We start from the raw sequence: 26479 nt of genomic DNA, 5'->3' as shown, positions 1-26479 counted from the left end.
AATTTTTTTAAAAAAAATAAAAGTGTAACATGAAGGATGAAAACACACTCCCACCAAGGCACATATTGTGAATTTTCAGAACAAATCTAGGGGAGGAGGCAGTGTAAAGCAATCATATGTGCTTCCAGAGTCAGAAGAAAGAGATTAAGTGCAAAGGATCAAGAATCAGAATGTGCTGAGGCAGCCCTGAAGGCCTAGTGGTTAAAGTTCGGTGTGCTCCACTTTGGCAGCCCGGGTTCGGTTCCCGGGCACAGAACCACACTAACTACTCGTCTGTCAGTAGCTATGCTGTGGTGGTGGCTCACACAGAAGAACCAGAAGGACCCACAACTAGAATATACAACTTGTAATGGGGCTTTGGGGAGGAAAAAAAAAAGAGAGAGGAAGATTGCCAACAGATGTTAGCTCAGGGGGAATCTTTTCCAGCAAAAAAGAACACACAAAAAAAACAAAACAAAATAATAATTCAATACATCATGGCCATTTGAAAAGTAAACTATTAAAAAAAAAATCAGAACGTACTGCAACTTCTCACAGGGGCACTGGACGTTAGAAGAAATGGACCAATGCCTTCAAAATTCAAGGAAAGAAAATTACTTTCATTCTAAAACTGTAAGCAGCTAAACTATTAATCAAGCATTAAGGTAGAATGAAGATCTTTGCAGACATACAGTGTTTTAAACCATTTTAACTCTCACATACACTTTCTCAGGAAGCCACTGGAGGAGATACTACACCAAAATGAGGGCATCACCTAGAACAGGAAGAAGAGAGTGAGGATGAGACACAGTCTCCTCAGGAGAGCCACCAAGGGAACAATGGTCCCAAGTGGGCTCTGAGAGCTGCCAGCCCTGACTGAAGCAGCAGAAGGCTGCAGAACGCTGAAACGGAGCACTATCTGAGCACCTTGAAAAGAGGAGATAACTGGCAGAGAGTTGGGGAATATTGAATTAGTGAAAAATACCAAGAAAAAGAGTGAGCAAACAATAATGACAATAATTAATTTCAAAGAAACTAAAAGTCAGACAAGGGGCCGGCCCGGTGGTGCAAGCGGTTAAGTGCGCTTGCTCCACTGCAGTAGCCCGGGGTTTGCCGGTTCGGATCCCAGGCGCGCACCGACGCACCACTTGTCAAGCCGTGCTGTGGCGGCGTCCCATATAAAAGTGGAGGAAGATGGGCATGGATGTTAGCCCAGGGCCAGTCTTCCTCAGCAAAAAAAAAAAAAAAAGAGGAGGATTGGCAGATGTTAGCTCAGGGCCAATCTTCCTCACACACACACAAAAAAATAAACAAAAAAATAAAAGTCAGACAAGAAGGAAAAGTAATCTTTGTATTTATCAGTCTTCAGTTGTGAAAAGCTACACCTGGTCTAATGTCAACCCTGATTACTTATCTAACCAGAATTCTCACTGTACCGAGAACACAGGGCAAGAGGGGCTGGCTGTTTTGAATGGGGGATGGTGAAAAGAGCCACATTCTCATCTTCATGGCAGGACATCACTAGATAATGCCCAGAATTTTAAAAACCAAGTAGTAGTAGGATAAATCCGTTATTTTAAGACATAGAATTAAGTGCCAAAATAGAAATAGTTCTCAGTTGGGAGTGGTTCCCTCTGGGGAGTGCAAAATTGGGAAGAGGGGCAGCCGAGGGCAGGGAACTGCTGTTTGTAGTTTGTTTTGTTTTGTTTTGTTTTGAATTAGCAATGAGAAAGTGTTGCTTTAACTGTGCACATACATAACTTTGGTGAAAATAAGTAAAAGTTTTTAAATGTACATACTTTTCAACCTACTAAACAAATGAATGAATGAATGAATGCACACTTACGGTATATATTTCATCAATTCCTAGACACACTTTTTTTACATTTTAACATCTTTGAAACTGCAAAGCATCTTACATTCACACGGAATGTCAGCCAGGCAGCAGCTGTGATAAGAACTTGGTTGTTATTCCTGGGAGGGCAAGATTCTGCAATATTTCAGTCATTTATGGACCATTTGAAGAATGAATAGGAGTTCTGGTTGTTGTGGGCAAACTTGCAGAATTTCATACCAATGGCTTGGAAGAAAATCCCAGAGATAACAGTGGAGCCCTCTTTTAAGAACTGCTGCATCACCAGTATTCTTGAGGGCACAGAAAATGCTATTGTGTGGAAGTGTGCACACTGGCAGTGCTGAGTCGAAAAGAAGAATTAGACTTTGAATTTATTTCACTCATATTTATCTTTTCTCGTATGCACAAAACTAATACAGATTAAAATCCATGTTTAAATAAATCTTTGGATTTATTAGAGCTCTTTACATAAGTACAAAACTAAGACTCCTAAGCAATAATAAAGCATTGTGTCCTAGTTTAACTTGCAGTATTTTTTATTTTAGTGGGAAGTAGGTACTGGTGAACTTATAATTGACAACATCTTTTATTTAGTGAAATACAGTATATACAGGAATATGTACTGTAAAATTGTTCTTATGATCCTGAAATATACATATTTGGCATATTTTGCTCTATCCACACCATGGAATATTCCCTCATCTCTAAAATGAATGAATTAGAACAGAACTATAACAGATGATGTGCGGAGATTTCCAAAATGAGTTTGGTACGAAAAGATACAGAAAACTAATATGTGATCCCATTTTTAAAAAAACAAACTTGACAAAAAGCATGTGTATGTATATGTTTAGGTAGATTGCACAACAGTATCCAAGCACAGAAAAACCACAGAAGGTCACTGTGGTAGGCAGACGTCTAAGATGACCCCCATGATCTCTGCCCCCTGGGATCACTCTGTGATTATGTTCATGGGCAGAAGACACTTTGTAGATATAATTAAGGTTACTGATCAGTTGATCTTAAGATACAGAGATTATCCAGTGGGCCCAACCTCATCACATGAATGCCATCACAGCAGAGAGTCTTCTCCAGCTGGTCACAGAAGAGAAGAAGTCAGAGAGACTTGAAGGGTGAGAAGGGTTTGACCCAGGGGGGTTCTCCACAGGGTAAGTAAGGAGCTGAGAGTGGCCCCTGGTCAACAGCTAGCAAGAAAAAGAAAGAAAGGAAGAAAGACAAAAGATGGAGACTTCAGTCCTACAACCCCGAGGAACTGAATTCTGCCAACCACTCTTGAGCTTGAAAGAGGCCCCCACACTCCAGAAAGGACCACAGCCCAGCCAACACACACCTTGATCGCAGTCAAGTGAGACCTGAGCAGAGCGTCCAGCTACCTGGTGCCCAGACTCCTGACTCATGGAAACTGTGAGATAATGAAAGGGTGTTGTTTTCAGCCACTCAATTTGTGTCATTTGTTACACAGCAAAGAAAACAAGTACAGATTTAGTACGAGGAAGTGAGGTGCTGCTGTAACAAACACAACGTAGAAGGTGCTTTGGGATCAGGCAGTGGGTGGAATTGGAGGAATTTTGAGGAGCATGATAGAAGAGTCTAGACTGCCTCGAACAGTCTTTTAATAGAAATGTGGGCATTTCTAATGTGGACATAACACCGTGAGGAGCAACCTCCTAACACGCCTTAGAGAAAGCCGAGACCACGGGAACAGCGTGCTGGCAGAAACGCAGACTTGGAGAAAGCGGCAGTGAAGGCTCAGGAGGAAGCAGGGGACGTTTATCGGAAACTGGAGAAGGAGAGTCCTTGCCATGTGGGGCAGGACGCTCCCTGAAACGTGCCCTGCAGCCTGTGGGAGCAGAGCTTGTGAGTGACGAACCTGAACCTGCAGCCAAGGAGGTTTCCAAGCAGAGCACTGAAGGTGCTACCTGTTGTCTTCCAGCTGCTTACAGTGACAGGCACGAGGAGAGAGAGAAATTGGAGGAAGAACTGATAAACAAAAAGGAACTCAGGCTGGATGATTTTGAAAATTCTCAGCATCTCTAGATGACAAAAGATGCCAAACGTCAGAAACGGCTGCCAAAAGTGTGGTAAAGAAAAGGCTGCATGTGTCCTGTTCAACCCTTTCCTGAAAACTCGGAAAGATGGAAAGATTCAAGTGCTCGGCCACATAGAGGACCTTCTCAAGAGATTAAGGGTGTTCCTCAAAGGTTTTCTTAATCAAACCAGAGGCCCTCGAGAAGTTTAAGAGCATCCTTCACCATCTCAGCAGAAGCGAGAAAAGAGAAGGGTTATCTCAGAAACGTCTGCGGATGTGGCTTTGTTTAATGGAGTGGAATCCCCTGAAATCTACAGCCCAAAGGTTCTTGAGGAAATCATATCAGCAGACACGGTGCCAGCTGAGACTGAGGGGACAGAGAACAAGATGAAAGGAGGCTCCTGCCAGGAGGGGGGCTGATGAAACCACTCAACCGCAGCCACGTGCCTCCTTTCATGAAAAGCAAGGGTGGCTCAAAGCCAGAGGGCGGCCAAGAGATTATTCCCAGGCCCTGAAACAACCAAGGAACTCCAGCTGCAGTTTGCCTGGCTGGATTTCAAAACTGCCTTGGACCAGTGACTCCTTCTTACCATCCATTTCCCCCTTTAACCCAGAATGCCTATGACTGTGATCTACGCCTGTCCCACCATTGTAGGCTGGGAACTGGGCAGATTCCTTGCCCCAGCTCTGCAGGTCCACAGGTGGAGAGAATTGTGGCCCTCCACCTGTGGGGCTGTACTTACTATACCCAGGCACCTCCTCCACACCTGATTTAGATTATTTAGATGAGGAGATTTGGGATTTGAACTGATATCTACAATGGGATGACACTATGGGGGAACTGGAGACGGGTGATGTAGATGTGGATCACTGGGGGCCAGAGAGCGGACTGTGGTAGCCAGGATTCTAAGATGACCCCCAAGGACCTCACCCTTGTGTAATCACCTCCCCTGAGTGTTGGTGGGACCTGTGAATGTGTGAGCCGTCACTGTGATTATGGCAAAAGAGGTGTGTGATACGGCAAAAGAGGTTTTTGCAGATGTAATTTATTTCACTAATCAGTTCGCTTAGGTTCATCCAAAGAGAGATTATCCACGTGGGCCTAACCTAAACACAGGAGCATTTTAATTTTATTTATTTATTATTTTTTTCCCCCAAAGCCCCAGTAGATAGTTTTACATCATAGCTGCACATCCTTCTAGTCGCTGTATGTGGGACGCGGCCTCAGCATGGCTGGAGAAGCGGTGCGTCGGTGCGCGCCCGGGATCCGGGCCCAGGCCACCAGCAGCGGAGCTCGCACACTTAACCACTAAGCCATGGCGCCGCCCCACACAGGAGCCTTTTAAAAGGAGAGAGGAAGTCAAAGATTCAAAGCACAAGGGAGAGCTGTGCGACACTGCTGGCCTGAAGGTGCAGGGGGCCATGCGGAAAGGAGGGGAGAACAGACCCAAGAGGACAGCCAGCAGGAGACAGGAACCTAAGTCCTCTAACCACAAGGAACTGAATTCTGCCAACAGTAAGGAGCGGGGAACTGGATTCTTCCCCAGGGCCTCCTGACAGGAACTTGGCCTGGCTGACATCTTGGTTTCAACCTGTGATACCCTGAGACTCCAGCCACAACACACCGGACTTCTGACCTACAGAACTGTGAGCCAATGAATGGATGCTGTTCAAGCTGCTGAGTCTGTGATAACTTGTTACATAGCAATAGAAAACTCACACAGGCAGGCATTAGGTTGTTAACACGATATTAGGAGGACTCAGAAGGGGGCAGGCACCCATGTGGGAGAGAGCAGAATTCCACGATAAAAAACAAGTTTATATCATACAAACTCATGTATGTAAAATTAAATATAAGTGTGTTAGCATTAAGAGAGGTGTTGGTTCCCTAAAATACAATGGCCTAAGGACTAATCAGTTGACTCTGGATGAGGACAACATCACCACTGAAAACAACTAAAGCTGGAGAGGGTGGGGCACAAACAACAGACAGAGAAATCATTAGGCCAAAATCAGAGACTAAGTAAGAGCCCAGAGGTAGGAGTGTACTGAGCCACTTTTGTCCTGAAAACATTTGCCAGCTCCAGAGAATGGTGGTGTTGACAGAAATCAAAGCCTGCGCTCCCCCACCTTGGAGAGTGTAAAGGAGACCCTCCCATACTAAGATGAATGCCCAGAAGAGAAAGTGAGCCAGACATAACCCCTCACCCCACCGCAGGGGGCTGTGGGAACAGTGGCCTGGCACTAATCAAAATGGGGGGAGGGGAGAAAAAAAAGCTATAACCAAATTTACGTGACCTGGCAGTACAAGAAACCTCAAGCTGTAGTTTTAGCATAAAGGCCCTGACTTTTTCGAGGGCAGTTAGCAGAAGCACACAGTTAAAGGGAAGCGAGCAGCCCACAAGGACACATGGCACCCAAAGAGCCAGCAGGGACAGACGGGCAAAGTCTCCACACTGGGATGACCAGACACAGATGATACAACACCGACACATGCACCCCAAATTGGACGAGAACGATACCGGCAATGTTATTTGTAACAGCCCAAGACGTGAAACGACCAGAATACCCATCAACAGTAGAAAGGCTACAGTGGTGCATCCCGCAGTGTGATATGATCCAGCAGTGAACATGACCAATGGCCACAAGCCACGTGAGCGAATCTCACAAATAGGCTGAGAGACAGAAGACACAAAAGAACACACACCATTCGAGCTAGTTCACATCAAGTTCAATTGCAGGCAAAACTAAACTATATTGTTTAGCAATGCACACATACAAAGTACAAAGCGAAGCACTATCATTACGAAGTCAGGCCGTGGGCTCGTCTCTAGCAGGAAGAGGCAGGGATGACTGAAGAGGGGCGCGTGGAAGGCTTATGAACTGCTCTCTGTGATCCACTTCTTCGCCCAGTGGAGACGACTCAGGTGTTTGCTTTATAACCTTGTTAAACTGTTCATATGTGTTTTCACACTTTTCTGTAAAAGGGGAAATGGTTTATGGTGGTCTAACGGGAGCTGGGATCTCAGTGACCTTTTTTCTCTATATTCTTACATGTGGTTCAAAGTCTCTAAGATGAACATATTTATAGAACCAAGAGAGAGGGTGACAAAGATACTCTCATTGTGTGGGTGGGCAGACCTCGTCCAGCTGCCCAGTGCAGTGGATTCTTGTCACGGCATCCCAGCACGCTCTGGCGTTCAGCCCTGCCTTGAGCCCACATCCATGAGTACAGGCCTCTCCCTCAACTCTCCTTGTCAGCCAAACTTTGTGAAAAAGCTTTCTATGCTCATGCTTCCTACTCTCTTTTCTCCTGCTCCCCCTTCTGTATGACTATGAAGCATTTCAGGCATACAAAAAGGTATGAAGAACAAAATAATAAGCATGAATGTACTCACTACCCAGCCTGAAGAAATAAAGAAGAAAATTATAGTTATGGATGAGCATTCTCTCTCCTACCCAGAAATAACAGCTATGCTGATTTGTGGGCATAATTTCCATGTTTGTATTTACATTTTTATCATATATTAAGTATGGTTAAGACATTATATACACACATATTAAGTATCTCTGAAAAAGACAGTTTCATTTTGCAAGTTTTTAAAACTTTGATAAAATGGTACCACAGGGTATGTATCCTTATCCAGCTTGCTGTTTTTACTCAGCATCATGTTAGTGGAATACATTCATTTGCTATGTGCATCTCTAGTTCATTCCTTTTCATTGCTGTATGGCCTTCCACTGTAATGTATTGAAATGTACCCATTTTTCCTGTTGATCGATTAGGAAGTCAGTCTCCAAGATGGCCCCTAAGAACCCCAGCCTCCTAGTATTCAAGCCCTCTTGTAGTCTCCCCCCGCAGTGAATAGAGCCTGTTTAAAAATAAGGACATCGAGGAAATGGTGGTGTGTGACTTCCAAGGTTAGGTCATGAAAGACATTGTGGCTTGTGCCTTGGGGTGCAGTGCTCTCAGATCACGTGCTCTGGGTTAAGCCAGCCGCCATGTTGTGAGGATACTCAGTCAGCCCTAAGGAGGGGTCCACATGGAGAGGAGCTGAGGCCTCCTGCCAACAGCATCAACTAGCCAGGCAACGCTTCCAATGCTAAATCATCCTGGCATTCCAGGGATTCATCACACTTGGTCATCATGTTTTTTATATACATTTCTGTCTGTAGTTTGGTTTTCATATCCATATTCATAAGTGAATTTGGCTGATAATTTTTCTGTATCATACTTTTCTCTGGTTCTGATGTGAAGGTTATATTAGTTTCATAAAATATTTCTTCTTTTTCTGTTCTCTGGAATAGTCTGATGTATAATAATATCGGAACAATCTTATCCTTGAATATTAGAAAGAATTGGCCTGTACAACATTCTGGTCTTATGTACGTGTTTTGGTTTTGTTTGGGTGGGTACATTTTCAAACTACTCATGCAATTTCCTTCAAGGTTATAAGTCTATTTGGGTTTTCTATTTTTCTTGAGTGAGTTTTGGTAGGTTATCTTTTTCTAGGACATTTTCCAGTTCATCTAAGTTTTCAAATTTACTGGCATAAAGCCATCCATAAGATCCTTTTCTAAAAATCTCTACTGTATTGGTAGCTATATTCCCTTTTAAATTCCTAAGATTGTTTATGTTTACCATCTTTATTTTTCCTCATCAATCTTGACAGTTTTGACTATTTTGTCAGCCTTTTCAAAGGACCTACTTTTCACTTTATTGATCCTCTCCACTGCACATTTGTCTTCTATTTTTTTATTTTCTGCTCTATGTTATTTCCTTTCTTCTCTCATTGGATTTATTGTATTCCTTTCTTACCCTAATTATGTAGGCAGGCAGCTCATCAATTTTCAGTCTTTATTATTTTCTAGTATAAGCATTTAAAGCTGTGACCCTCTTTCCAACACATTAGCTGCATCCCACAAGTTGCATTTTCATTCCTGTTCAGTTCTGATTCGCATTAGTGTATCTTTTTTGATCCCTGAGTTATTCGGAAGTGTCTGAACTTCTACATGTATGAGTGCTGTGCAAGAGACTGTTATCATTGCCTTTCAATATCCACTCTTCCTAAAAGCACAATAGTGAGGAATGATGAGGGAATGCACCCAGCTAATAAAAGCTACATTTTCCAGTCTCCCTTGCAGGTAGGCATGGCCACGTGACTAAGTTCCAGTCAGTGACAGATGAGGAATGTCACTGTTGGGACTTCTAGGAAAGCTCCGTGGAAGGAGGACACAGTCTGCAGGGACACCCTTGCCCTTCCCCCTCTTCCTTCCTTTTGGCAGTGGCCCCACAATCATCCTGCACCTTCGGGTGACCTTGAGGATGGAAGGCATGAACTAGAATGGTGGGGCTGAAAGCGGAAGCAGCCTAGGTCCCTGGTGGCCAGGAAAGACACCCTACAAGCCCTGAACTTACCACCTCTGTAACATGAAAGAAAATACACCTGCATTGTGTGCAGCTCGTTATCTGGCCAAACGCAGTTCCTAAGTGATAAAAAGACATTTTGAAGATATGACTTTGATGTTGGTTTTTTAATCATAAACTATTTCAATCATAGGAAAGCATTTATAACTTAGACTAAGGATAAAATGAACACCATCTCACCCACCACCCACCCTGGAAAGAGCAGGACATTTCCTGTCTGTCTTCTCCCGCTGCACCTCCCTGCCGCCTCCCCACCTCTCACCCCACCAAAGGGAACCAGTACTCTGGACTCTGTGTTTAACATGCCCTTGTTTTTCATGTATAGTTATACCGCACATTCTTGTTATACTGCACATTCTTGTAACCCTAGGTTATACTGCCCTACTTTGCTTGTTTTTAAGCCTTATATAAATTGTATCACACTGTGCATTCTGCAATTTTCTTTTTCCCTCAATATTTTGAGATACGGCTACATTGATGCATGGAGCTACGGTTCATTTAATCTCACAGCTTTATGTTATTTACTGCATGAATACACCACTATCTATCCATTTCCCATTTATGGATATGTGGGTTATTTCTCGCTTTCGGCTATAACAAAACACTGCTACAAACACTCTTGTACTCGTCCCCTGGTGACCCATGGGACAATCTCTAGGAAAGTGCTTCCTGACTTTTCTGACATCACAGCATATATAGAAAACTGATGTGTACGTGGCACACTGCAGGTGAACTAGGGGGTGTGCAGAGTTCTGGACACAGCTGCAGAGGTGGCCCACAGACTCTGGCCACCTCGAGGGATAAAGGGACCAGTAAGATGAAGCATACAGTGCCCCACAGCATGGTGGCGGAGACCTGGGAGTAGAATAAATGGAACACAGGGTGCGGGCATGTCAACTGTAGTAGATGAGACCAAACTGTCTCCCAAAGGGATTGAAACAATCTGCACTCTCCCCAGCACTGTGTGCGAGTTCCCATGGCTCCTCCTCCTCGCCAGACCGCAATATTGCTGGACTTTAGTTTTGTAAACGATATCTCTGTGGTCTTAACTTGTATGTTGCTTGCTACTAATGACGTTGAGCATCTTTTCCTGTTTATTGTCCATTCCTAGCTCCTCTTCTGTGAAACGCCTGTGCATTTCTTTTGCCCACTTTTAATTGGGTTGTTTGATCTTTTCAAATAGACTTTGCGGGGCAGGGGGCATCCTTAATACATTCTGGCGAGCAATCATTTGTCAGTTTTACATATTACGAAATCTCCCTGCTTACAGCCTGTTTTTCACTTTTTGCTGTTCATTATTTGATACAATTAGGAAATTCTGTTCATCAATCTCTTCCTTTATGGCTTGAGTTTTTTGTGTCTTCTTCAGGAAATTCTTTTTTTGTGTGTGAGGAAGATCAGCCCTGAGCTAACATCCATGCTAATCCTCCTCTTTTTGCTGAAGAAGACCAGCTCTGAGCTAACATCTATTGCCAATCCTCCTCCTTTTTATTCCCCAAAGCCCCAGTAGATAGCTGTACGTCATAGTTGCACATCCTGCTAGTTGCTGTATGTGGGACGCGGCCTCAGTATGGCTGGAGAAGCGGTATGTTGGTGCGCGCCCGGGATCCGAATGCAGGCTGCCAGTAGCGGAGCACGTGCACTTAACTGCTAAGCCACGGGGCCAGCCTTAGGAAATTCTTCTCTATGCTATTCGTTATTGATTTCTAACTTACTGTTCTGTAGTCAGAGAATACGTTCTATGAATCAGATCATTTGAAATATGGTGGGTCTCACTTTCTGACCTAGCATGAGGTTAATTTTTATACGTGCCCAATGCTTATTTGAGAATAACACGCATTTTCTAATTGCGGGGTCGAGGTTCTATAATAAATATCCAGTAGATTAGGGATGACACACTAGCTGGGAGGATGGGTGACAGGCCCAGCCCTGGCCATCTGTTTACATAACGTCCAGGGCTGCTTTCACTCTACAAAGGCAGAGTTAAGTAGTTGAGAACAGAGACTGTACGGCCTCACAAAGCTGGAAATATTTACTGTCTGGCCCTTTACAGAAAACGTTTGCCAACCACTGCTGTTGTGTTGAAAATGTTTCCATTTTTTCAGTCTGCTTGATATTAATTAATGAAAGAGCTGTTTTAAAATCTTCTATGATGATGACACTTTTGGCAATTTCTGTTCATCTTTGCTTTGTTATTTTATGTAGAGGCTAGTTTATTAGGTGCAAGCAAGTTTTAAATTGTTCCATTTTCCTGGTGCATTATTTCTTCTCTCATTAATACAGTGGTCCTTTTGTCTCTAGTAATTATTTTTGCTTTGGAATCTGTTTGGACGGTATTGTTACTATGACAGCTTCTTTTCCTTAGCATATCTTTTTTCCGTTCTTTTATGTCTTACATTTTGGGTGTGTCGCTTGTAAATAAAAGAGCATACAGCTGGACTTAGTTTTTCCATGGAATCTGACAATCTCTTTTAGTCAGGAAGTTTGGTCCATTTATTATATATAGTGACAGATATATTTGGTTTCATTTCCACCATCTTAGATTGTATTTTCTTTTTACATAGTTTTTTCTACATTTCCACCCTCCTTTCTTTCCTGCCTTCTTTTGGATTAAGATTTTTTATCTCCATTTTTCACCTTTATTGATTTGAAATTTTAACCTTTCCATATTTTCCTCTAACATTATAACATGAATTCTAGACTTTAATAAAGTCAAAAAGTTCATCAGTGTCTTCACCCTCCTCTGGAACAATGTATGAAGATCTGAACTCTTATTATCAGATTTAAAACCTTTTGCTTGCTTCTTTGCTGTTTATTTTTATTGTGTTTTTAATGGAGAAATACATCATCTGTTTTCAAAATAGCACTTGAAAAATACAAGGAGTACAGATACTATAAAACAAACTCCAGCCACGAGACACTATATACATCATATGAAAAAAATTGTCAGATATTCAGGTAATAAAAACTAGAATTAAAAAGTTCCAAGTTTCCAGCTCGGTAAAACAAGTGCAGTTACATGAAACATTTAATAAGCTAATTTTCCCCTATGTGTAAACAAAATGACAAGACTAAATTTGTGCCTGGCAATTTCAACCTGACACCACAGCTAGTCGCGATACACAGGCACCGTGCACACCTCACCTGACTTATCAAGGTGGTGGAAAGGCAAGGCGACTGCACAGAGCAGAGAGGGGAAATGGGCACGTCCTGTCCTGGATATCAGAAAGAACGGGGAGAAGAAAGCCTCAGTTACTGCAGAGCGTGAGAGGAGAAAGACTATATTCCAACTTTGGAAAATTAATCTAGACAAATCGGGAAAGGGTTTAAGAAACTACAGTTTAACGTGAAAAATGCACATGTGGTAGAAAGGAACACAATCAGGGGAGGGGAAGATCAGAATCAGGCTAAGTGGAAAACCTGTTAGGTTTGCTGTGTCCCAATTAAGGCTCAGTTTTCATTCATCTACATCTGCTGTCATTCACGTTTCCTAAATATGAGTGTTCTGCTGCTTAATTATGAGTGCTCTTTTTTTTTAATTTAAAGAAAAGTATGCCTAATCTTTTGTAGGATAAAACAAAAGAGTAGAAGGCTGAGTAGATGTCAAATACTTGCTAGAATTTATTTTTTGTTTCTACACGTAAAACTTCACTGATGAATTTTAGTAAGTCATTTAAAAATAAAAATTGGTTTAAAATTCTCGGAGAAAATGCCTTTTTGCTTACACATTTAAACTGGAAATTAACTTCACTATAAGTAGGTATTCTGTGGAGTATACAAAAGTTCTCATATGTAGAGAGAGAATGGCCATCCAAGATTGATAACGTGTTTCACGGGCATTACTTTTAGTAACGTTTTACTAAAATATTAGCCATGGAACCAAAATTTAGTGTTTTGTGCCATGTGACCACAGGATTGTTGGTTTCACATTATGGTTAAGAAAATATTAGCATTCTGGGTTTTTTATGAAGCAACGTACAAGCATACATTGTAAGAACACACATAAGAGCAAAGAGGAGGGGGAGGACATAAAAAGCCTTCCTGCTTTAGGACAGATGATTAAGGAAAAGACAGCACGGAACTCGGTGAGCTCCAAGGCAATGCATGCTCTTTGATTGCTGATTGTACGCACTAGAAACCAATTCTACAGATAAAACCAAGATCTCATTTCTTGATCATGTCCCATCAAAACCAAAGACTTACTAATCACTGCTTCATGTCAAATATACACCCTAAGAGTTGACATTTCATTCTGAAGTGTCACAGCTACCTCACAGGGACTGAGTTAGATGTACTTTCGTGCTTCTTCTGGAGTACACCACTGCACAATGGGACCCAATATGAAGATTAATAATGAAGAAAAGTCTTCAGGAAAAAAACTAAATTTCATCAAGCTGCAAAACCTAAAATTATTTCTACTTTCTAATAAAAAGATACATAAAGTGCATCATCAATATAAGAAATTCTGATACCAGTTTGTATTGCAAATTTTCCCCAGCAATGCATCAAACATAAATCCAGTCCAGATGTCAGCCACGGGTACAAATATAGTGGAGGGTTTTTCTCTTTTTTTCTCCTTAAGGGCAATAGTCCTTTGAAATAGTTAATATAACTGTTGCTGACACATTAATAATCTGACACATTAACAATAGTATTTCTAGCTTCACATACCAACCTGGACTTCCGATCAAGATTAGCCCAGTAAAGGAAGTTACCAAATAAACTTAAACCTATTTTGACTCCTATCTAGTTTGGTACCCTTCCTTCTCCTCCTTTCGCATTTGAAGACAACAGGTTGAGTTGGCAGGTATTGTTTATGGACCCTCCAGGTTGCTTTTGTCAGTTCAATCTGTTTTATTGAATTCTTGATAACAGGAACAGGATTTGCAGGGAGAGCAGGGATTCTGGAAAGGTCTGCACTGGATGTTTCCCGCAAGGCCAACAGAGAAGCTGCTGTGTGAAGAGTTTCTAATCGGGTCGTACTTGTCTCTTTAGGAGACTGTTCCTCTTCTGTTTTGGGGTCCTTGGTCCTTTCTTCTGTATGAGGTGAGAATGTCCTCTAGACTCCTACTATAGGGTTAGCTATGTTTGTGGCTGCACTCCCTGAAGGCCGGGGTGGATGGTTTACCAGACACGTTGAAGAAACAACTCTGGTGACCGCGGTCTTTGGTGGTGGAGAAATGGCTGGGTGCAAGGCAGTCTGAGGAATGCCTTCACTCGACGCACTCCCTGAGCAGTCACCGGGATTCAGTTGTTGCGAGGAAACTTCAGACACCTGTACGCTGGTCACAGGTGCTGTCATTACAGCCAGGGCAGAACTGTTCCTGCCCTGAGAGCTGCCAGTCATTGGGCTTGTCTTCACAGTGCTAGTAAGTAAAGGCACAGACATGCTGTCTTCACTGTCTACAGACAAGTTGAGGCTGCCATCATTCAAAGTTGTCAACCTGACACCTTCCGTGGAATCTGTTTTCTTTTTCTGAAACGCATGATTAGGTAGTAGTTGATGAAGTTCCTTTCTTTTTAAATGCATTGCAGCAATCTTCATGTCCATCTCAAACATCTTACTATTTATTGCTTGCCTACAAACTGTGTCTGTGAAAGACTGGATGTCATAGGTAAGATCAATACTGAGAACTTCAGAGTTTTCTGGCTTTTTTAACACTAACCCAATCACCCACATGGTACGAAATTCTTCCTTGTCGGGATTTTCTTTGGGTGCTGGAAATGACTGTGGATTCACGTGTGCCAGTGTAATAAAGTCATTCTTCTCCAAGCTTCCAACCAGGATTCGGATTTTTGATTCCACCAAGCCCACCCATTCTAGGTGTTGTTTTTCAGTTGGTGCACTTGCTAGAAGTACGATATAGTGCTTGTACTTTTGAAAGAAGCTTGGTGCTTCAAAAAGTTTGGACCACTCTGCCTTACTCAGCAAAATTTCATGTGTGATAGCAAGCCCTTGTTTAAACTCCTCGATCATGACCATCCTTGTTGAAACAGACACATTGTATGTGGAGTTCTGCTGTGGGTATGCTGGTGTAATTATAGGCATAAGATGGTACCTGTCACTGGGATTTACCCTTGGGTCCCATACAGGCAAATTAAGATTCCGTTCTTCAGGCTCTTTGAGCAGCACTGGATTTGGCCATTCCCATTCGGAAAATACCAAGAAAAATTTACGGACGAGAGTTGACGCTATTGCATTTGGATAAAGCTGGCAAGTTCTTGCTACTAGCATAGCCCAGGAAACACCTCCTAGGAAACCTAATATATTGGAATAGATATTGTGGCATTTGGCCCACAGTTTGATGGCTCTGAGAGTTAACCTGAAGTTGTCAATGTTTGGTACAAGATGTAAAATTTCATCAGTTACTCGGCAACCGTTAAGACTTCTTATGCATCTAATGTCTAAATTTTTAAGCAGACTATCATCTCTTAGGTCCAAATCTTCCGGAATAGTCTGCAGTGCTAATCTTGCAAACAAAATATCAATCTCTATCCCATCAAAACACAGTTTGATAACTGGTACAAATGCCTCCTCAACAGCCCTTAAATCTTTCACTTCTTCGTGTAGTTTCAATTTATCATAGAAGGAGGTGAAAAAGTCACTTCGGTCAACATGTCTTGGTGCCACGCACAAGGCATCTATGTCGGCCCCTTTCGTGTGCACTCCTAATCTGTAAGAGCCGAACGTGAAGATCTTCCCTCCGACATTTTCAATTACAGATTGTGGAAGACTCTTGCTTTCACTGATTTCTCGTATCCATTCCTTTACCAGATTATTTAATTTTTCCAAAATTAAAATCCTGCGCTGCAGTTCCTCTTCCTCTTCAAAAACCCCAAAGGGCTTCAGGGTTTCGATCAGTTTCTGGGTGAGTATGCAGTCAGTCTCCTTGGGGGGTGCTAAACTGATGGGGGAGGAGATGCCATGGTGCTTGGGCGATGTCGGGGTCTGCTGTGGGCCCGGGGCTGTCACCGGAAACGGCATCATCTCTAGCGCCAGCCCAGCCACGCCACGTCCCCCGCCACCGCGACCTCTGCGGCCGCCCGGGTCATGATCCGCTGACGCGGGAGGGGCGGGGCTCCTACCAGCCCAGGTCCAACACACTCCCGCTCCACTCCCGCCGCTTCAAGCGCCTCTCCGCTGTCCCCTCGGTCCCAACATGGCGCCCGGGCCCTCGGCACGACATTCTAGAACGGCCACGCACAGCACGCATGCCAGGGCACCCGCGCGCTGCGCAGAGCCTCACGGGAGTTGTAGTTTCCAGCGATGCACCACGTGCTTCAGGCCGGTGGTAGTGGGCAGGGGTGCACTTTCGTTTTCGGGCTTGTTATTACTGTTTTAGACATTTACCCAGACCCACCCATCTAGTTCCTTGCTCACCATTTCCTTTTACACCTCAGATCTACTTCCCCTCCACGGGCATCTTCAGGTGGCCTTCCCCTGAAGGCACATCCTTTAGAAATCTCTTTACAGCGAGAGTCTGCTGGTGGGCAGCAGCTCCCGTGGTGTCCTCTGTGGCCCGGTGCCTGGATGATGGTTGAGCTAGGACTGTAACTCCGGGTTGACGGTTCTGTTCTCTCCACGCCTTCCAGGTCCTATCTGCTGTCTTCTGGTTGCCATGGTTCTTGTTGAGAAGTCTGCAGTCAGGCTAAACTGCTGCTCACCTGTCTTTTCTTTTTGGCAGCTGTTAAAATCTTCTCTGTCCTTGGTTCCTGCAGTACCACCACTAGGTGTCAAGGGGTACATTCCTTTTTATTTACCTTACACAAGATACATCCTGATTCCTGAGTTTCATGCTTTTCACGTCATGACCTCTGAAAGATTCTCAGGCATGTCCTTCAATATGTTCTCCCCTCCATTCTCTTGATTCTCGTCATGTGACACATGATAGACCTTCTGGTTCTGTTCTCCATGTCTCTTCACCCATGTTTCTTTCCAGGTGATACCAGATCTACCTCTCAGTTCTCCAATTCTCTCTTCAGTTGCATTTAGTCTGCTGTTTAGCCATCACTGAAGTATCCATTTAAATGCTTATGTTTTTATTACTAGAAGCATTATCTTGTTCTTTTCCAAATCTTCCCTGCCTGCCTTTGGATGACATTCTGTTCTTTCCTGTTTTCTTTCTACTTTTTATTTCTTTAAACATTTTAAACATATTTACTCAATATTCTATAACAGTCCCAATTCCTACTCTGATTTTATAGTTTGTTGTTTTCTACTTGCTCATTTAAAGTGGCATTGCTTCATGTGTCTTATAATTTTAGATTGTGAGCTCACCTCTGGCAAGGCTCGAGATGCCTGTATGAAGGATGTGTCCTTCCAAAGAGGATTTGCTTTGTTTCTATGAGATGTCCTTGTGCACTATCAAATTATGTACGCTGGAATTTAAATTCTTATCCAGGGGTTATCCAGATCACATAAGTAGTGTGATTTTTGAACCTCAAACACATGTGAGAGTAAGAGCAGTGTTCAATTCTAGGGAAGAGTCTTTAGTTTTCCCCACTCAGAGCCCCAGTCAAGAAAGATAACTCTTTGTCATCTCCTTTTACCAGGTAGAAGATTCTTCCTGTTCCATATTTTCATTCAATATGTCACCCTTTGAGGGTTCCAGTTGGGGGTCTCAGTTCCAACTCCCTACCTCTTAAAGTCTGAAGGCTCTATGTCACTTTCTTAGGCAGCCATTAAACTTAAGTTTCTTAGTTACCAAGACTGGCAAATACCTCCAGGGCAATTACAGCTTCAGAATCAGCTAAGATTCTGAGGTTTGAAAGTTCCTCTCTTTTGTTGTTGTTTTTTTTTCACCCCTAGGGACTTCTTTTATTTTCTTGGGTATTCAGCTATACATCTAAAAGGAGATTTGTTATATTTCATTCAGCACTTCTGGGTACTTTATACAGAAAGATTTTTCAGGATAATTAATCCTACATATTGCCATAAGTACCTATTTTTCAACCCATTTCAATATGGTTTGCATGCTTAACATTCCAGTAACACAGCTTTCAATAAGGTCTTTGGTGACTTCTATGTTGCTTAATCAAATGGATCCTATGGTCTACATCTTTTTTGACCTGTAGCAGCCTCAACTTGGCCTCCATGGCACCACACTTTTGTGTTGTCTTATACATCTCTGGCTTCTTCTCAGTCTAATTTGCTGACTGCTCCTCTCTTACTTAGCCCTTAAAAGTTGGAGTTCCTCCAGTTTCCATATTAAGCCCTCATTTCTCCTCATTGTATGTGCATTCACTACCTGGGTAATCAATTTCCACAGCTTTAAATATCGCCTATTTATCAATTGATTTAATTTTTTATATCAGACTCTTCTGAGCTCCAGGTCCATATTATCTGACTTCCTATCTGCCAGCTCCATTTGGATGTCTCAAACTTAACACGGTCGAAAGAGAACTCTTCCTCTTCCTCCATAATTTTGTTTCTCTCTCAGTAGTCTCCATTTTAGTAATGGCATCTCCGTCTATCCAGCTGCTCATAGCAGAAACCTGGGAATCATTCTTGACACCTCCCCTCTTTTTCATCCTCAACATCCAGTTCATTTACAAATACTGTCAATTCTACTCCATAGTATATTTGGGATTCATCCACTTCTCTCCACCTAGTTCCCTCATAACTCTAGTCCAAGCCACTATCAACTCTTACTAGACTCCTACAATAACCCAATTAATCTCCTATTACTGACCTTCTCAAAGTATTCTCTACTTAGTAGCCAGAGTGGTCTTTTAACCCCTCCAGTGGCCTCCCATTAAACTTAGCCTAAAATCCAAAATACCTAACAACCCAGGTTGGTCTTTCCCCTGACCATCTCTCCAGCCTCCCCCCACAGCCTCCCCCCTATGCTCCAGCCACAGTGGCCTTCTTTCAGTGCCTCACATTTGCTTCATTCTCTCTCATCCCTGGGTCTTTGCACAGTGCTATTCCCTCTGCCCAGAAAGCTCTCCCTGCCCCACCAACTGTCCACTGCTCTTCACCTGGTTAGTGTCTTGTCATCTTTGAGACTGGCTTAAATTTCATCTCCTCAGAGAGAATCTCCCTGATCCTCATGCTAAATTAGCACCTGTACTGTTCTTTCATAGCACATATCACAATCTGTAACTGTATGTTTTTCAAGTAACTGCATCGTCCTCTTTATTTCCCACCAGACTCTTGGCTCCACGAGAACATGGCCTATTTGTTTTGTCAGCTGCTGCATATCCAGTACCTAGCGCATGGCAGCACTCAACAAGTATTGGCTGACAAATAAATGAATGAATCAGAACAAAAAAGAAAATTCTTTCTCCTTCAAGTCACTGGCAAATCAATATCCAGAAGACTCAATCCTTGAGTTTTGACTAGGTAGATGGGCAGTTTCAAATCTACACATTGCGATATTTGGGAAATCACTGCACGACTCCGTTCACAGCTGCTCACACCAGTTGGCTGCAGAGAGTTTCTATGGCTGCATGACTCTAGCAGCCCACTGTACGGCGGCAACTTTTGATTTGAAAGCATTTCCAGGGGAGATTTGTGTTAGTCAAGGGAGGAGGGCTCATACTCAGCGCGTAAGGATTGGAAGAGCCACATAAGAAAGCACGCCATTGTTGTAGCAGCCTTTCTGGAGAAGCTGCTGTCCGGCAGTGCTCACTAGGAAATAAAGTGGACCTATCTACAATCCAGCAATTCCATTCCTGGGAGAATACCCCCAGAGAACTCTGCACAAGCCCTCAAGAGGGTCATTGTGCCACTGTCTGTCGTAGGAAGAAGCTAGATGCACCTGAGTGCCCACAATTAGGGAATGGATAATGTGGTATGTGCATACGATGGAAAACTATGCCTCAGTCAAAAGCAATGAACTGGCTTCACATCCAGCACCACAGGCCAATCTTATTCTTTTTATTTATTCATTTATTTTTCCCCCAAAGCCCCAGTAGATAGTTGTATGTCATGGTTGCACACCCTTCTAGTTGCTGTATGTGGGACACGGCCTCAACATGGCCAGAGAAGCAGTGCCTCGGTGCACACCTGGGATCCGAACCCGGGCCACCAGCAGCGGAGCGTGAGCACTTAACCGCTAAGCCACAGGGCCAGCCCAGGCCAATCTTATTCTTATCTGTATAGTATCCTTAGTTGAAGAGAAAGTTTAAACTTTGATATAATCAAACCCGTCTACCTCTCCCCCTTGTGGTTTGTGCCTTTTAAGCCTTCTTTATGAAGTCTTTCTTTGGGCTCTATAATTTGACCTTTAACACCTAGGTCTTTAATGCATTTGGAGTAAGGATCCAAGTTTATTTTTCTCCAGATAGCTGAAGCCAATTATCCCAAAACCATTTACAAAATCCTCTCCCCACGACTTGTGATGCGCGCTACATCACACCCAATTCCCATCAGGCCAGTCAACACAGGTGTGCCTCTGCCCTCTCTAGTCTTCTCTAGTCTACTTGAACGCTCCTGCCTCCAAACCACCTGGTTTCAACTACCATGGCTTTACCACACGTCTCAGAGCTAAGACGGTCACCCGCCCCTACCCCTGCTCATCTGTTCAAACCTATCTCGGGCATTTGAGAACCAGCGTCCTTTCATAAAGATGGACTCGGTCTGTGCAAAGACAGCACAGCAAAGAAGGTGGACTCAGCCTCGTTTACTGTTTTCACTCTGTACATATCTGAACATGTGTTCAGGACCTCTGGAACCATCTGGAAATATCTCTGCCACTTTAACCTTCAGAAGAAAAAAAAGATACTTGGCTAGCATTCTCTGTCTACATTAGCCTATTATCTAAAACCATGAGAGGGCCGGCCCCATGGCTTAGCGCGTTAAGTGCACACGCTCTACTACTGGCGGCCCGGGTTCGGATCCCGGGCGCGCACCAACGCACCGCTTCTCCGGCCAAGCTGAGGCCGTGTCCCACATACAGAAACTAGAAGGATGTGCAACTATGACACACAACTATCTACTGGGGCTTTGGGGAAAAAAAGGAGGAGGATTGGCAATAGATGTTAGCTCAGAGCCGGTCCTCCTCAGCAAAAAGAAGAGGATTAGCATGGATGTTAGCTCAGGGCTGATCTTCCTCACAAAAAAAATAATAAAATAAAATAAAACCATGAGAGACTCTACTCTATATGATTTAAATACATCCCCAGAATCTTTCAACCAACATTATAAGTCACTATTGGGAACCAACAGATATCAACATGGTTTAAATGTTAATAAAAACATAATTAGTAATATGTTAATACCCCTTGGAAATGCTTCAGGTTGACCGGACAAAGTGAGGTCTCTATTTCCATTTAACGAAATTCAAAATTTTGCTTTTCTGTCTGTCTGTTTCAAGACGACTTTGAAGAGGATGATTCATTCTACTGAAATCTGGTACAACACAAGTAATGAGTTGATTTCCTGTAGTGGTTGGACAGCAAATGCTGGCTAATGAATTTTTTTAAATATACTTCTAGAATTTTTAAGTCAATTTCAGTAAAACTGTGAAAAAGTTTTAAGTGCAGTTTAGTTTATAAAATCGCAAGTCATTTATGACAACTATAAACATCTCTCACATTTTGAGTATTCCACTTTGGGGCCAAATGCCAAGGAAAATGGAGAATTGTGAATTGGGATCACAGAACTGGAGGGTTGAAAAATGGCTGGTGCTCTTGCTCATCCCCTCAAGCTGACACCTAATCCCTTCTGTGACAGTGGCCAGTGCTCAAACACCGGGGAGGGCTCTGCCCCCTGCAGGCACGCACTTCTTTTGCTGGCTAAATTCCTCCCCTGCAGTGTCCACCCTGGCCATATGTTTGCCAACTCCTCTTATGATTGATGTCTTTCAAACATTTTACCCAGTTATGATCCCCCTGTGTTTTCTGTGTTAAGCACTGACCAGCTCCCTTAGGAGGCTCCTTACATAATGTGGCCGGAAGTCTCCCAGGGGAGGAGGGGGTGCTGCCAGCCAGGCCCAGGTGGGCACCACCTAGCTCAGGAGAACAGGGCCGTGAAGCCCCCTGTTGACACTGCACTTCTATGTGACTCTGAAGGCTACAATTTTTTTTTAATCTAAGCAGTGAATTGAAGGATGAAACTGGCTGTGAGCAACTAACCAACTTTATGTTCTCTTTGAATTAAAAATCCTCAAAAATGTGTTTTAAGTTCAATAACTTTTCTAGTTTTAGACTGATGAAAAATGTTGGGGGTTCACCAAACCACATAAAATAAACATCTCCCACAATGATTCTATCACTGAGAATACGCTCAAAGGAAGTCTCACTCACGCTCGAGGCAGTTACTTCTAAACAAAAGGAGAAAAAATCCAGATTTCCTCCTTCATCCTGAGATAAGTTATTATAAATCAGATTCACAGCAGAAGAAAAAAACGTCAGACGAAAACGATCACCAAGAGGTGGGGGGACGTATGAGGACAGAATTCCCAGTGCACAATTAGCAGACGGAGACAGCAGGGGTTTCAAGTGGAGCCCGAACATCCCCGTCTGTCACTGGGGGTTCAGGCCCTGTCTGCCCGTCCCTGGATGACAAGGTGGGACGACACATGCACACCCAAGTCGCGTACTCGGAGATGACATGTCTGTCACCGCCGGCCACTCGAGCTGGGCCTGGAGGACGGGGGTGGCGGGCAGGTCGCGCTGTCAGGAGCCAGGGCAGCGCATCAGTGGACACGACTTGCTCCGGTGGACAATCGCCCTGCCACTTCCCCATCCCCCCCTCCACCTGCAAAGAAAATGGATTCCAACCCTGGAATCTTAGATGCACGCGGAAGCTGAGCCTTACAGAGGAGCTTGCTCTTCTAACTTGCATCAATCCCTAAACGGGCATTTGGCAAGCACCTACTGTCTGCCCGATACCACGCAGACATATGAAGAGCAGTTCGTCACAATCCAGGGACCGATGCAGAGATGTCCCCGGAGTTGCAGAGATCGCCTCAGGCCGCAGCGGCTGCAGAAACGCTCTGAGCCTGCCTTGCTCTGAAGAGGGCACCAAAGCAAAGGAGGTCCTGCCTACCAGGAACGGAGCCACACCAAGGCTCTGAGGGCCAAGAAGGCCACACAGAAAGGCGTCCACAGGCACAAAAAGAAGCTCCGCACATCACCCTCCTCAAGACCCTGGGCTTCCAAGGCTCCCCAAGTCCCTCAGAGAGCGCCCCAGGAGGGACAGCGTGGCCCGATGTCGTGAGGGCACACAGCCACGGCCCCAACGGGGAAGCGCTGGCGTGGCCAACAAGCCGAGCTCTCCCAAGCTGACTCAGGCCGCTAGGTCCAGATCAGTAGTCCCCAGTTGAGGGCAAGTTTGCCAGGGGTGCTTGGCAATGTCCGGGGACGTTTTTGGTTGCCACAACTGGTAGAGGTGCTCCTGGCGTCTAACAGGTAGAGGCCCTGCTAAGCATCCTCCAACACACAGGCGGCCCCACAGCAAACAACTCTCAGCTCTAAATGTCAGCGGGGCTGAGGCTGAGAAATCCAGTCCAAATATGCTCTTCCGTCCTGGGAACACAAATAAACCCTCTCGCCCTTCCCAAGCCGCTGACGAAAACCACATGGCCCAGCCGCCACCCCTCCCCAAAGTGAGCGTGACTGATCACTGTCTTTATCTCGTGGAGGACCCAGGGCCCTCTCCCCATGGCACGGGCCTCAAGAGCGGCCTCGTGGGAAAATGCAGTAAGAGCGCACTGCAGCCCCACCCACACAGCCGCCTCTCTCCCAGAGCTGACACACAATATTTTGATACTCTGGAAATCAGGGGGAAGCTGGCAGCTGCGAAGAGGCAATATTTATGGAAAACAAAACCCAAAAGGGCCTGAGTGCCTCACCATGGGCGCCTAACCAGGCCCAAATGGTGGAGGAGACCTGGGGGGTTCTTATTCTAGGGCCCTCGGGAAGCGGGTCTGTCACACTCACCTTCACACCTGATTCTGCTGGGGAATCCCAGCCAACGTGCCGGAGGAAGGCCTGTGGGCAGATCCCAGCCCCGGGCGCCCGCTCCCAGCTGCTGCTCACCTCCAAACAGCCGCCAAGACATGCGCCATAGGCTTTGGCTAAAGGCTTCCTCTGGAACCAGCACAACCAGGGAGCCCCAACTCACTCACAACCAGGGGGAGTCTGTTACTGTGGGAACAATCACTGGAATAACGAAATTACTGTGACGGGTGTTAAGTAACCTGGACCCGAACATGGGGAAGGCCAGCATTAATTCACATACGCACACACTTGTGCACGCACATGCACATGCACACACACACGCATACACATACACACATGCACACACACACGCATGCACATACACACATGCACACACTTTACATGCACATACACACACATGCACACACAAGCACACATGTGCATGCACACACAGGTGGTCCCTTCCCTTTCCCACCACTTTTTCCAGATAAAGTCGACCATTCACTCACTAGAGAGTAACGACAACCTTATCTGTTCTTTGCGGAAAGAAGGAAGGGAAGGAGGTGCCCTGCAGCACTGCTCTGCAGTGGCATCCACCGCCCCCTAAACACTGAAACGCCCCACTTCTAGGCACTGATTTCACCATGCAGCCTCACAGCCACGCACAGGCCAGCGCCAGGTGCCCGCTCTCTGAGGACAGGCCAGCACTGTGGCGCCATCAGCATCCTGGGGGCTCACCAGGGACAGGCCATGCAGGAGGTCAGGAGCCCCATTCCCCAGGGGCACACAAGACAGGGGATGCGACCACAGGTGTGAGGAACATGGAGAAAAGCCTCCCCTAGCAGGCAGACGGACAAGCTCGCAAGCTCGTGATTCTTTCTCATCGTCAAACGTAATGCAACAGTCACCCACCCTCGACACCAAACAGCCGCTCCACTCCTCACCCGCCTCCACATCGCAGCGACTTTGAGTCTCCCTTTGTTCCCACCGTTGGTGAGGATGGCAGGGGGACACTGGGCTGCTTTATCTGCCACCAAGCAGCTCTCAGGAAGGGGGGCCGGGACCACGGCTCAGCTCCTTCGGGTTCCGTTCCTCTGAGATGCTGAGAATCTGGGAGGTGCACTCCAGGAGGGCGCGGAAGGCCACCTGCAGATGCAAGGAGGCTGCCCCAGGTTCTCTGCACAGGGGAACAGTCCCGTGCACGTGTGTGCCCGTGTGTGAGCACGTGTGTGGGTGTGTGCATGGTTTTGTGTCCACTATTCATGTATCATCAGAATAACCAAACAAAGACGCTAACTCAAAGGTGTGGACTTGGGGTCAAGTTTGGTGCAGGGCCCTGAGCCTCCGCCGTCCGCCCCGCCCCAGCCAGCTCCGGGTGTCTCTCAGGAGCGGAGGGAAGCCCGGGCCACCGAGAGCTCAGACAGCCCACGGCCTCCGCAGGCCTCTCCATGCCGGCTTCACTGTCACTGGCGAGGGGACGGCATGGCCAGGAGGCACAGAGTGACCCAGCCCACTTCCGAGTGGAAGGCCGGCGAGGAAGGATGACTCCCTGGGGTCCGGGAGGCCTGCTCAGGGCCGGTAACACAACCTGCTCCAGCCCAGAGAAGTGTGTCAGCGAGCCTGGCCTGGCTCAATAGGCCCTTTATGTGAAAGGTTTGCAAAGCCACCACCCGGCTGAATGGGTGGTGGCCCTGGGCCTTCTCTTGCCTCAACTAATGTAAAAGGGAAGGTCTCAAAGGGGTTGGTGACAGTAAGCCAAAGCCTGGCCTCCTGCACATGGTCCCCACGGCCCCCTAGCAATCACCTGGGCGACACAGAGCAGGCTCTCGGAGGCCCACCCAGGTGCCCAGGGTGCAGTGACCTTCAGGACGGGCAGGGCTGGCCCTGGCTCATGGCTCTCTGCTTCCCACTCAGCAGAGCAAACACCAGGCAGACGATGACACCGGCTCCCTCCACCCACACCGCCACGGCCCTTCCAGAACGAGGAGGGGATGGGCCAGAGTCCCCGGAGTGTAGCAAGGCAGAGTCAGGATGAAAAGCCAAACCCCTGAAGCCTGAGCCTATGGGGTGGGCAGTGAGCGGGCCTTGTCTGAGGAGACTTGAAAACAACACCATCAACTCCACGTTGGTCTCTTTTCATTATCCCGTGTGCCAGCCACTGTGAAGAACGTCAGTGATAAAATACCCTCCCTGTCACAAGGACCCCCTGCCACCCCGTCGTTGGCACATCACGGCCCACAAGCGTACAGGGTGCTGACTGCCGGCAGGAAATGGTTGT

At 45.4% G+C, this 26479-nt stretch overlaps 2 protein-coding genes across 2 annotated transcripts in view; both read right to left on the bottom strand.

Annotated features, from left to right (window-relative positions):
• The window catches only part of RADIL (Rap associating with DIL domain), a 70819-nt gene that overhangs the window by 42496 nt on the left and 1844 nt on the right, over nt 1-26479 (bottom strand).
• PAPOLB (poly(A) polymerase beta) lies at nt 14324-16300 on the bottom strand. Its single transcript, XM_058569381.1, has one exon. The coding sequence runs from the start codon at nt 16298-16300 to the stop codon at nt 14372-14374; it is 1929 nt and encodes a 642-aa protein (XP_058425364.1). The 3' UTR covers nt 14324-14371.

This window comes from Diceros bicornis, chromosome 26 (genome assembly GCF_020826845.1).
Source record: "Diceros bicornis minor isolate mBicDic1 chromosome 26, mDicBic1.mat.cur, whole genome shotgun sequence".
In the NCBI taxonomy this organism is placed as follows: domain Eukaryota; kingdom Metazoa; phylum Chordata; class Mammalia; order Perissodactyla; family Rhinocerotidae; genus Diceros; species Diceros bicornis.
This window is presented reverse-complemented; position numbering and strand designations above follow the sequence as displayed.